A 14,997-nucleotide genomic window follows, 5' to 3' on the forward strand; every position below is an offset into this window, starting at 1 on the left:
AAGTTGAATCAACTCAAATATCTACTGTAAGTTTCTACTGTAACTTTTTTTTTATAAGTTGACAAATTATTTTAAGTTGACTCAACAAATTTTTTTTTTTACAGTGTACTTGTTTAATTAGTCACACTTAACTTGCATTTTAAAATCTTTACTTGCTTGTGGCAACATTTTTATTTTCAACCCTTTATTTGAAAATGCCAACACAATATCCCGCTCTACAATATTTCTATAAATGAAATAAATAAAGACCCTTTTCCTATCAGCCAATCACAGTGTGCATAGTTAATGAGCATGCTGACATCATCCATAGCAGCGAGGTCAACCCCGCCCCCACTCTTAGCTTAAGACTTCTCTCTATTCCATAGTAAAAGTTTGTCTCAGCAGCTTTGGGAATACGTTTTAAAAGAACACTAATTGTTTTACTGCTATTTAAGAGAACTCTTAGTGGTAAGATAAATGTTTTGTGAATACGGGCCCAGATCTTCCATAGCTCTCAATGATAAACTGATATACTGTAAGTATCATCTGGCTTTTTTCTTAAAGTTCTCAAACACTTTCAGACACTTTTATTTTAAAATGCTCAGTTTATTTAATGAGGAGAGGAAACTCAGGAGTTACAGATCACAATGTCGTGTGATAAAAAAAATAATACAGTTTTAGATTTACATCTGTGTGTATTTGTAACAATTTGTCTTGTTTTATAAAATCACCTCAGCATTTCACTAATCATTATTAAAAAAAAAGAGCAACGACTTTAGTTGGTTTCATAAAATACATGTATTGCAAAGATATGAAAGTACACTGTTCATTCTATAGCATTCCTAAAAAAGAAGTTGTTAATGGTTTCTTGTCTACATGCATTTTTAACAGCACCAAGAAAAACAAACAAACACTTTATTTGAATACTTGTACAAAATGAGACATTCATATATTTACAGTTTTGCAAATGCGGTACAACACAGCTAAAATAAAAATCTAATACATGATCACAGGCATTTGCTCTAACGTTAAAATGTTTGCACATGTATGTAGATTGACGTCTTTTCAGAACAAAAGTAGGCCTTTCTGATCCCCCATCTGAACCCACTCCTAAACTTAACATGGTTGAAAACGCCCCTGTTTTGGCCTCAGCCACCGATCTGTTAACTCTCATATACTTGCATGTATGTGGATCTTGCTTGTATGCCCCCACCTCCCTCTTTAGCTGCCTTTGTATTTACATAATCAAAACAAACCTTTTTTTACCATTTTCATCCCTGTTTATCAATTTTATCCCAGTTGTACTTACTGTAGGCAGACATTTTCTCAGAAATTATAATTTCTGAGAAAATATAAATTAAATAATAATAATAATTATTATTATTAAATTAACACATTGTACATTATGATTATATGTTAGCAATTAGCTGAAGCTTCCGACTTGTCGATTTTAATGGATTCCCACTTAATGAACCAATATGAATGGTTTAGGTGTGGTCACATTAGCAAAATTGAAGCAAAGGCAAAGCGCAGTAACTACGCATTTGGTGTCAAAATTGAGTTAAGGCTTAAAATGGACTTTGTGACAACTGTTTGGTCTTGTGGCAAAGTCTCCTGGTTCAGTTTTGTCCCAGAGAAATGAGAGTGTTTCAGAGAAACGAGAGCGTCAACATGTTTGACTAACTGGCGTAAAAACTTTAAAGGCATTTTTCTCAGTTTCAGTGTTGGCGTAGTTACTGCACTTTGCCTTTGGAGGGCAGTGTAGCTTAGCTATATATGACACAAATTAATTACAAACCAAATAGTTTCTCTTAGTCTGTATGGAACTTTTCTCCCTCACAAGATTCCTTTGAATCTAAATAATCAATCTTTTAGTCTGTGTTGTTTTCTGTTGATGCGTGAGCATCGCTCTACCCGTTTAATAATTGTGGTAAGTCACTGCTTTTTAATTCTGTCAATTTTATGACAAAATTCGAACAGTAAATGTGGTTTTGTGACTCTTCGATGTGTGCTGACAAATGGCTGTAGATCATCTCTTCCTCTTTACTACTAGTTACAGCAGCAAATCATGAATAAATAATCATCAGAAGACACAGAACAACTCACTGAAATCAATCAGTGATTCAACCACAGAAAGAAAGTGTGTAAAATGTTTGTATATAAATCAGTTGTCAACTTTATATTTACAGTTTTGAAGGATGTTAATATGTTAAAAATGCAAATGTTATTGTAAAAGGCGTACCATTCTATTTTTATTTATTCAATGTCTGCCTATAAACTGTTATGTTAATATTGAAACTATATGATTTTTTGTTTTGTTTGTCTGCATGGGTCATGTTTTATGGCTGATAATGTTGATTTAGGTTTTTTCCTGCACTCTGACATTTTGTGTTGCTGTAATACTGCATTTGTCAGATGGAGCTGCTCCTCTCAGATTTTAAATCAACATCAGGAGGATTCAAATGTGCAGAACTTTGATTGATGTTGTCATTTGACATTGTATGATTGGATAATGTCGTCTCAAGTTGTCATAAATTAACGTTTGGTTGAATTTATGACGCTGTATTCAAGTTGTACATTTTATAAGTACACATAATCACTGGATATCAAACTCACTCTTAAAAAATGAATGTTGTCTGAATCATACTAGTACATTTTATGTCCTTCTGGTTAAACTGCATTGGTCAGTCAGGCTTCAGATTGGTTATTACTCGGTAAAAGTTGACTGGACTCTTCAGCTGATTCTACAGGTTCTGGACAATCCAGGATTCTAAGTGGACTATTATCACCAACACCAGGATTGAAGAGAGGAACGACTGATCCAGAGAATCTGGTGCTGATGGTCAGGAGATGTTTGCTCTCTTTGACGTTGTAAAATGACAGCTGACCGTCATCATAATCTAACAGAACTCCCAGTCGTTCAGGTCTCGGTGTCAGTGAGAGTTTAACTGGTGGATCAGTGTTGGTGTGAAAGCCATTAGGACCGTCTGAACACAAGAACCAGAAACCGTTTGATGGAGTTAAAGCAGATCTGTCTTTTAGGCGAAAATTCCCATGTTTCACCACACCAATTAACCAGTAGTTTTTAGGAGGTGTATTTTCTTGTGCCAGCTCTACCTCCCAATAGTGACGACCAGAGGTGAATGTTTGTGCTCCAGATGCACATAATTGATATGGAAATCCCTCTCCAGTGTGATGATATTCTTCACTGTCCCTCACGATTTTACAGTTCTTAGAAACCTTCAGATCTGGATGTAAATGCTCACGGTCAATAGTGATCTCAACTGTGAGGAAACAATAAATGAGCAACAATTTTTAATCCTCATGTATATGAGATGATATTTAGACATATATGCATAGATTACTGAGATGATGTCCTACCTGCATGTTTCCTCAGTTCTTCTATATTTACATCTCCTACAACTACAATGAAAAACAAGTAAATTGAGATTTTAGAGGTTAAAACCTACAGCTGTAGTTATCTAAAATTAACAGTGTCTAACAAAAATAAGAATAATGTTTCAGTATGAGAAGTGAATGATGCTCATGTGACTGTGGGAATCCTTTGTTGGAATTGCCATTGCTTCCTCGTCGTATTTTTCTGAATCTAATTATCAGTCTGAAATCTCTTCCCTTTCAAAGGTGATTTTAGATTTGAGAAAAGCCAGAAGTCGTATGGGACACCAAATCTGGGCTGTAGGGGAACTGAGTCACCTGGGTGATGTTTCACCAAAAAACTCTGATGTGAGATCTGATGCTTGGGCAGCCACATTGTCACCCATAGCTCCAGCCTTTTCATCGTATTGCATCTCTCATATTTTTGCTATTACATGGCTAGATAGTTTCTTGACAGCTCTTGTATGTTGTGTTTACAATAGTTTGTAAAATATACATTTGTGTCTAAAAATGTAGAATAACAAAACTGACTGGTTTTGTTGTTTCGTTTATTAATAACACTCTCATTTTCAGCATTATTTCACTGTGAGCCAAAACCTGCTGTTTTTTTTTTTCTGCAATAGACATGTAAATGCTTACGTCAGCAAATGTATAGCACAAGAACAAACAATGTCTTTAAATACCTTTTGGCAGTTTCTCCATAGTTTCCTCCTCGCAATCTAAAATAAGAAAAAGTATTAATCAGGCCCTTTTTTCTGATATTAATTTATATTGCTGTGAATGTGCAAACTAAAAGAATCATTTTATTTTATGATTCTTTAATATATTTGAATGTATTTCCGAATGCTCTCCATCTTTCCTGCCATGTGATCTGATGTTATTCTGGGTGCTCTGAGGTTTTTGTGTAAAACCAGCACATTTCATACTAAACCATAGTGTTTAAAGACAATAGAATTTCCCTTGTAAAATTATTTTTATAGTGATATTATTGGAGGAGACCCCCACCAGTTAAACACTGCCTGAAAGGATTTATCTGATTCATAACTGTGCTCAGATCATAAATGAAGTTCATGTTACTTACTTTCTTTAGCTGGTTTATTTCCTGCAAAACAGATTAGAAATATCAACACATGAGATGATGGATACATAAAACCTTAAAATGAAATTTGCTAGTTACCTGTTAGTTTCTCTCTGTATTTGTACAGGAAAAAGCCAACCAAACCCAGAAGAGCGAAAATTAAAAGGGTGAAGAAAAGAGCCTTCCATGGACCTGATGAAACATCTGAGAAACAGAAACCAGATGAAATTAAACACTTTCATAGCAAAATAATTCAATTACAATGTACTCTGTCAACATATGCTGTTCATGACCTATTTTCTTCTGAAACAGGATTGAGAGCAGAATGTAGAATGGTTTTTTTTTTTTAATTGATTGGATGGTTGAAAATAAGAGGGAATGATGGCATCCAAGAAAATTGACAGAGCACAATAAGATTACATGAATTTAAGAGTGTATGCTGATTTATTATAAATTATATTAAATGAAGATAAGGTCATAAAGAAAAAGTACTGGAAACTATCAGAAGCCTGGTGTTCAAGCAAACTTGGTCACTTTTTTGGGGATATCTACAGGTGTCCTTTTTCTCTAACCTGAACAGATGATGCCCTGTATGTCCATCCTTCCTTCTTTTATCTCTCCAGTTTTGAGAGACACTGAACATGAGACCAGTTGAGCATCTGAGCGAGAGACGGCCGTCCAGCTGTGGACAGAGAACATCTCATCTGCTCCACGATTGTGAGATGATCCTCCAGGATTGAGAGTCGTTCCATCATCTGATGTCCACGTGACGCTGGGCTTTGGATACCAGCCGCTGGACCTGCAGCTGATGTTCACACGTCCATCATCAAGAGGCTTCGGAACAAGGACAGGAGTGGATCCTAAAGCTGATGAGAGGAGTAGAGACAGATGTTCAGATCTTCCCCAGACACAAAAACTACACACAGTAAGTGTTAAACACACTAATTCTGGTCTGATTTTTGAATGTGTTCGCAGAGTCTTGAAATGCTTCAACATGTACATTTTGTAATCTTTGATCCATCCTCCAGTAAACCAGTAAGATATCTTCTCATCAGTCAAACAGAAATTAAAACAGTATCTATATTTTGTTTTGACAGCGATGTGAACTTTAAGCTTTAAACACACAAATTATTGTCTGTTTTTGAGTGTTTTAACCTGTCTCAGCATATTCATTTTCAAACGCGTTCTCATGGTCATATCCTTGATTTAATTTGTACCTTTTTTGCTGCAATTATTCTGGTTCTTCAGAAACCTAATCTTCATCCCACAGTTTTATCCAATTACCGTCCCATCTCTAATTTACCATTCATTGCTAAACTATTGGAGTGTACTGTTGCTTCCCAGCTTCAGTCCTTCCTTGTTGCTAATAATCTCTTTGACCCTTTCCAATCTGGCTTTCGTCCACAACACAGTACAGAAACTGCCCTTGTAAAGGTAGTAAATGGCCTATTACTCTCCTGCGACACTGGCTCTCTGTCCTCACTCCTGCTACTCGACCTTAGCTCTGCCTTCGATACAGTCTCTCATAACTTGCTTATTTCGCGCCTTTCTGCTGTGGGTATATCTGGCACTGTACTTTTCTGGTTGTCTTCATATCTAACTGACAGACAGTTTTATATCTCTGTCCAGAATTTTAGGTCACCTACTGCCCCCCTGAAACAAGACGATTTATCATTTACATTCTGCCATTGGGTCAGATACTGCAGCATCATGGTTTCAGCTGTCATTTTTACACTGATGATATTCAAATCTATACATCTTGCACACCTTCTCTATCCATTCAAATTGATCAAATCTCTGACTGTGTCCAGGATATAAAAACATGGCTCAATTCTAATTTTTTGAAACTTAATATGGCTAAAACTGAAATCATCATTATTGGCACCCCATCACTTACCTCCAAAGTTCCCGCTGATTTTACTTGTAATCCTGTTTGACTCCTCTCTTTCTTTTCAGTCTCATATAAACTCTCTCACCAAAAATTTTTTCATTTACGATGAATTGCTCAGCTCTGTTCATTCATTAGTGTTAAAGATACAGAAACTCTCATCCATGCTTTTGTTTCTTCTCGCCTCGATTACTGTAATGCCCTTTTCATTGGCTTACCTACTACCACCATTACTAAACTACAGTACATTCAAAACTCTGCTGCTCGTATCCTCACCCACACTATCAGTACTGGTCCCAAAAAAATACAGATTATCACAACAGTAATCCAAATAACTCAAGTTTAACTCAGGGTATGATTACACCAGATTTGATGGCATGATGCCACCATTTTCTGCAAATAACAATGAAGTCTATTTCATTCTGTTTCTTACATAAAGCAATCGTAAGACTGGCAAGTCATTTGGATGAGTTTTATATCAACAGTCCTGCGAGACCACAAGGATGAGAGAATTTGAATGTTTGGTTGAACAATGTCTTTACTACTTACCCGTGACTTTGAGAACCACCTCTTCACTGCCATATGAACTTTCTCCACTCACATAACATCGAAATGAATCTTCATCCTGAATTGTGAGTTTCTCCAGCCGTAGAGAGACGTCTCCATCCTTTAGTCCTCCAGACTGATCTGACTGAGGAGTCAAAGAGGTTCGGTTCCTGTACGATTCCTCTTGAATGTCCTGGATCTTCCCATGATTATAGAGGAGAACAGGGTTGTTGAACTGATCCTGACGGTACCAGCGGATCTCCAGAGCTTCAGCGTTCTCAGGAGGAGAGATCCGGCAGGACAGAATCACTGTGGATCCCACATGAGACACTACAGGTTCACCAGGAACCACTACAGAGAACGACACTGAGAGATACAGAATTAATTAGAAACTTACTATATGTTTACTGCTGTTCTGCACATTTTCATTGGTGAGGTCCAGTCATTTTAATAGGAATCCACACGTTCAGGAAATTTCATTCAGAGCAGGATTCACCACTTGCACTATTAGCTACAAAACTTGTTGGGTGCATCTCAATCAACTCCTGAGCTTGTGAATCAATAAAACATGTACATAAGTCTAGTCACTGGTAAGCAGAGGTGTCAAGTAACGAAGTACAAATACTTCGTTACCTTACTTAAGTAGAAATTTTGAGTATCTATACTTTACTGGAGTAATTATTTTTCAGACGACTTTTTACTTCTACTCCTTACATTTTCACGCAATTATCTGTACTTTCTACTCCTTACATTTTAAAAATAGACTCGTTACTCCTATTTCTTTTCGGCTAGTTTTCATTCATGTCATCGTTCAAAAAAAAAAAAAACTATCCAGATAAATTGCGCCATCCACATAGAGTGAATTTGGTTGTGGTTGGATGAGAAGTATAAACATATACCATTCCGACACCCTATTGGTTTGTACACGATCCATCACACCTGCACGTGACATGACACAAATCACGTCACACTCCTGGCCATCGGGGAGAACCGGGACATTCCCGGTGGGCCGGTGGAGTAGTGGGCCGATCGCCGAAGAGAGGCAGACCTCCCGCATATTATGCGCTATTTTAAATGACATTCGAAACTGCAATTAGTCCAAAAGTGTGACGTGGCGGAATCAGTCACCCGCACAGCGTGATGCAAAGTGATAAATAGCGCAAGTTCAAGTTGCTTGACGCATTTAGATTTAACACAGAATTGTGTTTGGCAGTTGTGTGATATGAGAACATTAAAGGTTCTGTAGGTTCTGCTGGGCTGCTGAAAACAGCTGCATGAGGAGGTAAAGTGATAAACGTCAATACATAATTACTGTCATTTTTTTATTAAAAATTTCATAGTTTATTATTATGAATTATTTAAAGTGCCCCTATTATGCCATGTTAAAGGTAGTTAATATTGTTGTAATAGTCTCTTAAAACAGGTTTACATGTATGCAAGTTCAAAAAACACTTTAGTTTTCTCAAAAATTAGATTTAATTTTACCCCGTTTCTAAATGATTCGTAAACGACTCGTGTGAAGCAGTTCGAAGAATCAGTCTCTCTAAACCCCTCCTTTCAGTGAGCCCTCACCGCTGTGATTGGTCAGATGGTGCAGTCCTTTTGGATTGGTCTACCGCTTCAGCGCAAAACGAAACGCCCATTGGCATAACTGAACGACAGCTGCGGAGACCTGTCAATGCATAGAAAAGATAGCCTCGATTTTACCCTATCAATTCGAGCCGGAGTCTGACGATGAAACGGTTGAAGTGGCACATCGACAAGAAACTGTTTTGCAAGCACGACTGGAGCAGGACGTTTCTCAGTGGGTGTCATATTATAACTGTGGAAAGTGCTTGCAATTTGCTTTTGTAAGCGAACCGGGCACACCTCTACGTTGTGAACTTCAACACTGTAACGTACAACCCATAACACTGCGTTAAGCCATCGTTTATCATTATCATTACTTAAACTAATAAGGCAGACAGACAGTCAAGCTGCATCAATCACAATTTTTAGACTACATTGCACTCACAGCTGAACAACAGAACTACAGAAACGCAAGTTAGCCGCTTACCAAGACATGTGCGGGGTTGTTACACACCATAACGTACACAAAGACGTATTTTGAACGATCGCTAGAAAATACAATCATCAATTATTAATCATACTTACAGGTAGAAGTTCAGAGGAGCAAGCCGGTCCAAATAAACTGGGCACTGATCCATTTTTTTAAAACCAAGCGTTTGGTGAATCTCGCGTTGTAACGTTACTCCCCAAGATTGGAAAAACAGTCATCAGTAAAATGACGCGAACACAACACAAGAATCGCATTGGACTGCTGAGGTGTTGAAAAAATTAATGTTAACCACTCATTCTTGGTAGTTTCATCTTTCGGAAGGGCATATAAAACAAATTCACTCTCACAGCGCAGGGCGTCTTCTTGACATGATGTAACGTTAATCCACGTGAAAATGGTAGGCCTACTGTTTGTGGGCGGGCAAGTTGTTCGCGAAATTGAACGTGGGCGGACATTACGCAAATGTGTAGCTCGTGACGTGTGGCCGTTACAGAAAAAAGATTCGAATTGCTGACGACTCGTTTAGGCGAATGTGAGCCGACTCTTTTTTTTGTTAGACAAAAACTTCATTTATAGTGCACTGTCCGCGTCACAACTTTGCAGATAGTTTATGTTCACATACAGCTACATGACACACTACATGAAATATCATATTTGAAAAGGCATAATAGGGGCACTTTAAAAAAACATAACCATTGTAATTTTATTCTTGTGACGACATCTTACTAATACTAATCAGTTAATATCTGGATTTTAAGCAATAATTTCTTTCTTTTTAAATATTAAGTTGTAATTCATTTTAATTGGAGTAAAATGTTAATTCAGTAAGAGCCTGATTAAAGATAAATATCAGTGCCTTATATAAATGAGGTGTTTACTATACATATTAAAGTTCTTAAAGGGACAGTTCACCCAAAAATAAAAATTTTCATTATTTACTCAACATCATGTAATTTCAATCCTGTATGAACTTCTTTCTTCTGTGGAACATAAAGGAAGATACTTTGAGAAATTCAAAAATTGTGTCTATAGAGCAGAAATCAAGGGTAAACAAATATGTTTGGTTACATTCTACAAAATATCTTTTGTGTTCTACAAAAGTAAGTAATTTTTACAGAATTTCTTAGCAATAAAAGTCCTGCATTCTAGCTCAAAATCAATGCTTTACTGCATGCATTTTTATATGACAAAAATGCATTATTAATTTTATAAATTATTAATAAAAGTCGCATTTGAATTCAGTATCTAACATTATTTGATTCTGTCCTGTTTTATTCATTCATTTATTTACTTTAAATAAAGGCCCTGCACTCCAGCAAGGATATAGCCAGTGTTCGGGTCATTACTCAAAAAAGATGATTTCTTACAAGTTATTATTTCTCGACTACTTGCTTATTTATCAAACGGGTGCTTTCTCTTCATCCTCTGCAAATGAAGCTATAGTAGGTAGTTTGATAGAAAGACGTTTGAATAAATAATAGTTTGCGATTGACAACGCGATTGACAATGTTGCGATAACAATACTTATAGGCAGCAACTAATCATCATATCTTCCGCTCCATGAAACACGTTAATGCTCAGTAGTACACATTTATGGTTCTTTAATGTAGCCTATTTGCATTGTAATAAAATGCGTTTATTTTCAATGGGCAAATATGCAGCTAAAACAGGTAGCCTAGTGCATTCCAAATTTTTCAACATTAACATTTTAATATAACATAGTCACTATGGCCTTTAGAAATGTTTTTTGGGGAGGTGGGGTAGTGCACAATAGGCCCCTGTGGCGCGGCCTAAGCTTTGGTCCTTAATGGCATTTTTTTCCCTTACATTACTTTTACTTTTTACTTTAAGTAGTTTTGAAACCAGTACTTTTATACTTTTACTTGAGTAAAAAGCTTGAGTTGATACTTCAACTTCTACAAAAGTCTTTTTAAATCTTAGTATCTATACTTCTACTTGAGTAATGAATGTGAATACTTTTGACACCACTGCTGGTAAGTACATTGGCTCATTGCACATTGGGACAGTGAATACTCAATTTCCAGTGTCTTGACTACATACAACGTCAATGGACAACAGTGTAGAACGTCACCACTGGAATTAATCAACAACAGCAATCTTTTACATGTTCTTACAATATTTCAGCTAAATATTAATTATAATATTACCAATACCATGTGTGTTTATACTGAAATATACAAAAAATGGTTTGTCTTTTCAAATCTTCTATTGTGTGTCATTATATTTATTAAGCTGGCTCATGTGGTTTATGTGTCACGCTTCAGAAGTGCGACATAATTTACGGTAAGGGGGCATAGTAAAATGCCCTTAAAATGGCCAACACCCTAATCAGTGTCCTGACTACTGAACTAGGGAGCTTATTGACAATTCATTCTAAATCTACAGCATTTCTTTTTGTTGTTGATGTTGTTAAAATATTAAATGTATTATTCATATAAAACCAGTGTTGCCAAGTCTTTTTTTCTGCGTAATTGGGCTATACTGCAAAAAATGCTTTTCTTACATAGATTTTTTGTTTTGTTTCAAGCCAAAATATCAAAAAATTCTTAAATCTAGAATGATTTTCTAGACAAGTAAAAATTGTCTTGTTTTTAGAAAAAAAAAAAGTTAAAATTAAGTGAGTTTTTGCTTAAAACAAGTAAAATAATCTGCCAGTGGGGTAAGAAAAACTCTAATTGTCTGCTTCAAACAAGATTTTTTTTTTACCCCATTGGCAGATTATTTTGCTGGTTTTAAGCAAAAGCTCACTTAATTTTGACTTACTTATTCTGAACACAAGACAATAATTTTTACTTGTCCAGAAAATCCTTCTTGATTTAAGAATTTTTAGATATTTTGGCTGGAAACAAGATAAAAAAATCTAAGTAAGAAAAGTACTTTTTGCAGTGGTTTTAACACTGCTGCAGCGGGTGTTTTTTTTAATGTAATTTCATGCTATTTTTGGGCTACTTTAAAGTAGCAACTGGGCGGGATTTGTTGTGAATACCTGGCAACCCTGCTTAAAAAGGACAATAATGTATTGAAAGATTGATAGGTGGCGTCAGGTTAATGATTTTTTTTAATGGCATTGTTTCTTATAATGATTAACCAGTGCTTGTAATTCTTTACTTGAACTTCCATTGATTTTAAACATATTTGATTTGTTTATTTTTCGCAAAAAAACATTTAGTTGCTCATCAGTTTGTTCAACTCTTACCTGACTGGCCGAATGGTCGTTTTTAACTATGGTTTAGGAAGCAATCTGCTAGTTATTTTCTAACTTTGTGCTCATATAGCGACCAGTAACAGGGATTGTAGAGTTTAGTGAGGTATTACTATAATTCACCTTCCATAATAGCAATCCATATATAGCTGCTACTTTAGTGCCATAATATACAATCGAAACTGATCACGTCTATGATTTACTCGATAAATATGAACATTTCTTGACATTTCTTGTCATCAGGCCCGTACTGAATAGCCAAGCCATAAAACAGAATGAAATCCAAATGTGTTTGTGGTGTTCTTACCAGAGGTCTCTATGAGGAGATTCACCATTAAAGCGATAGTAATCGACAACATGCCTGTGGAAATACAGACAGACTCAAATAAAACAAACGCTGAGGGAGATGTTTTCCAGAATAAATGATATGAGAGATATAAACACAGTGTCGTATTCCATGAGGAAACAAACTCACCGAAGACAAAGACTGTCCGTTAAATCTCAGCAATCCGGTTATGTTAGATAAATGTGAGCTGTTAGACGCGTTCAAGACTATAATAGTCGAATATAAACGATAAAAAATGATGAAGATCAGCGAGAATCCAAACGTGCTCCTGGTTTTTCCGTTTTACTTTCGCTTTCTAAAAATAACACCAGTGATCCCGCAATAAGGCAGATGTCATCGTTTGATGAATAACGCTTCATATTCGGTGTGATTATAGATTTTGTGTAATAATATTTGCAGTGTGGAATACATATATGCGTGTTTTCTTTTGTTGTGAGGCGCTGGAAGCCATTGAATATAAAGAAGAAATATCCACAAAGACCTCTTCAGTAGGACATGTGATGCGTATAAGGATTAATGTATTCAGTTGGAGAAAAACATGAGGGAAGAGAATAAAATATGCGATATATAGATCAACAGCCTACTGTGACAATATGGACGTTCAGCTCATCGGTGAGGAGGAGGAGGAGAGAAGAAGCTTCATCATTCTGTTCCTGCGGCTGATGAATAAACAGCTTTGGGAATTTTACATACACTGCAAAAAATGCTTTTCTATCTTAGATTTTTTTGTCTTGTTTCCAGACAAAATATCTAAAAATTCTTAAATCAAGAAGGATTGTCTAGACGAGTAAAATCATTTTCTTGTTTTTAGAAAAAAGTCAAAATTAAGTGAGTTTTTGCTTAGAACAAGCAAAATAATCTGCCAATGGGGTAAGCAAAAAAAATCTTATTTCAGACAGACAAAACAAGTTGGCAGATTATTTTGCTTGTTTAAAGCAAAAATGCACTTAATTTGGACTTTTTTTTTTCTGAATACAAGACAATATTTTTTACTCGTCTAAAAAATGCTGCTTGATTTAAAAAAAAAAAAATGATATTTTGGCTGAAAACAAGACAAAAAAATCTAAGCTAGAAAAGCATTTTTTTTTTTTGCAGTGTATGGGTTTGCATTTTCTTTTAATCTGTTTAAGTGAGCAGTTAGAGCTTTACCGTTTTTGGGTCATTCCACAGAAACGTCCACTTTTCTGTCCCAGACTTTAAAATACACATTAGGGTTAATTTTTTTTTTTAGATATTTTAAGATGAAACAATATGTTATTTGAACACCTTCCAGAGACATCAATGTGGCATTATTATTTTAAATTCATTATCCAAGTACCTCATCCCCACAGCCATGTACAGAGGGAAAGTGCTTTATTTTGAGGTCAAAAACAGCATTTTCAACCATTTAAAATGCAAAAGTCTATTCAAAACTATCAAATGTATCATGTAAATGGATTAAAAAACAAAATACCAAATAAAATTATAAAATATATAATGAAAACAGTGGTCCCCTGAATCTGTGTCACTGGTGTTACCGTTTAACAGAAGTATTTTATTTTAGAATAAATAAATAAAAATCACACTGATGACATCATTCCCTCATATTTCCTGCTTGGACTGTTTGTTTGTTTGTTTTTTCCCCATCGTCTTCCCCCTTGGACTGTCTGTTTGGTTTCACCCCTTGCCCATATTTGGTTCTTCCCGTTAATCAGTGTCATTTCCATCACCTGTTGTCGTAATTAGCTCCCCTTTATAAGCTGTTTGTTTTCCCTGTTTCCTGGTCTGGCTACAAATGTTACATCCATATGTTGCCTACTGTTTGTGTTCCAGTCTCCTTGTCTGCTGTTGCCTAGCCTGAGGATTTATTAAAAGCTTTGCTTTTACTCCTACGTTGGGTTGCGCCTTCATACACGCTTCGTGACACTATGAAAACAAGTCCATGGTAAGTCCACTGTCTCTTTTTAATTATCAGAAATTTCTCATTTATCTCATGATTTCATATAAAGCTTTTAGTTGGTGTCACTAGTGTGGCCTACTTTATTGTTAGGGAATTGTAAAGAAACTAGAGTACAAATGGATAAAACTATTTATTTAGTAAGTATACCATGATTGACAACATGTGGTTTGATACCTAGCAGCAGCCACTTTGTAAAATGCATTTTTCATGAATTTGAAAAAAAAAAAAAAAAAATCCAAAGTCATTTGTGTATTCATAAAGTCAAAAGGTAATCTAATAATGTGGTCTAAGTTTAAAAAAAATGCATTTTAAGACATCTTGCCATTCCAAAAGTGGACATTTCTGTAGAATGACCCTTAAGAGTTGGGTCTTATTCTGTAATAAGGTTGGGTTTTTGTTATTAAAATTGTTTTATTGGAAATCTTTAGAGTTGAAATGAAAATATGGTTAATGTAAACTTCCAAAGGACCACAACAGTGGCATATTAAGGAAAATACTTGATATAAAGTGCTTGTGAGTGTGTCTTATATTCATGGTTTTCAA

General features: G+C 35.6%; 1 protein-coding gene across 1 annotated transcript; it reads right to left on the reverse strand.

Moving 5' to 3' along the window:
- Nucleotides 1-566: 566 nt before the first annotated feature.
- On the reverse strand, nt 567-13,150 carry LOC141331476 (butyrophilin subfamily 1 member A1-like). Its single transcript, XM_073836540.1, is given in 8 exon segments — nt 567-3,263; nt 3,361-3,445; nt 3,662-3,693; nt 4,529-4,657; nt 5,026-5,319; nt 6,891-7,253; nt 12,477-12,530; nt 12,645-13,150. Coding segments are annotated over 7 exon segments (1,551 nt in total). The 5' UTR covers nt 12,529-12,530; nt 12,645-13,150; the 3' UTR covers nt 567-2,667.
- Between the last annotated feature and the right edge of the window lie 1,847 nt (nt 13,151-14,997).

Source organism: Garra rufa, chromosome 3, assembly GCF_049309525.1.
Source record: "Garra rufa chromosome 3, GarRuf1.0, whole genome shotgun sequence".
Classification (NCBI taxonomy): domain Eukaryota; kingdom Metazoa; phylum Chordata; class Actinopteri; order Cypriniformes; family Cyprinidae; genus Garra; species Garra rufa.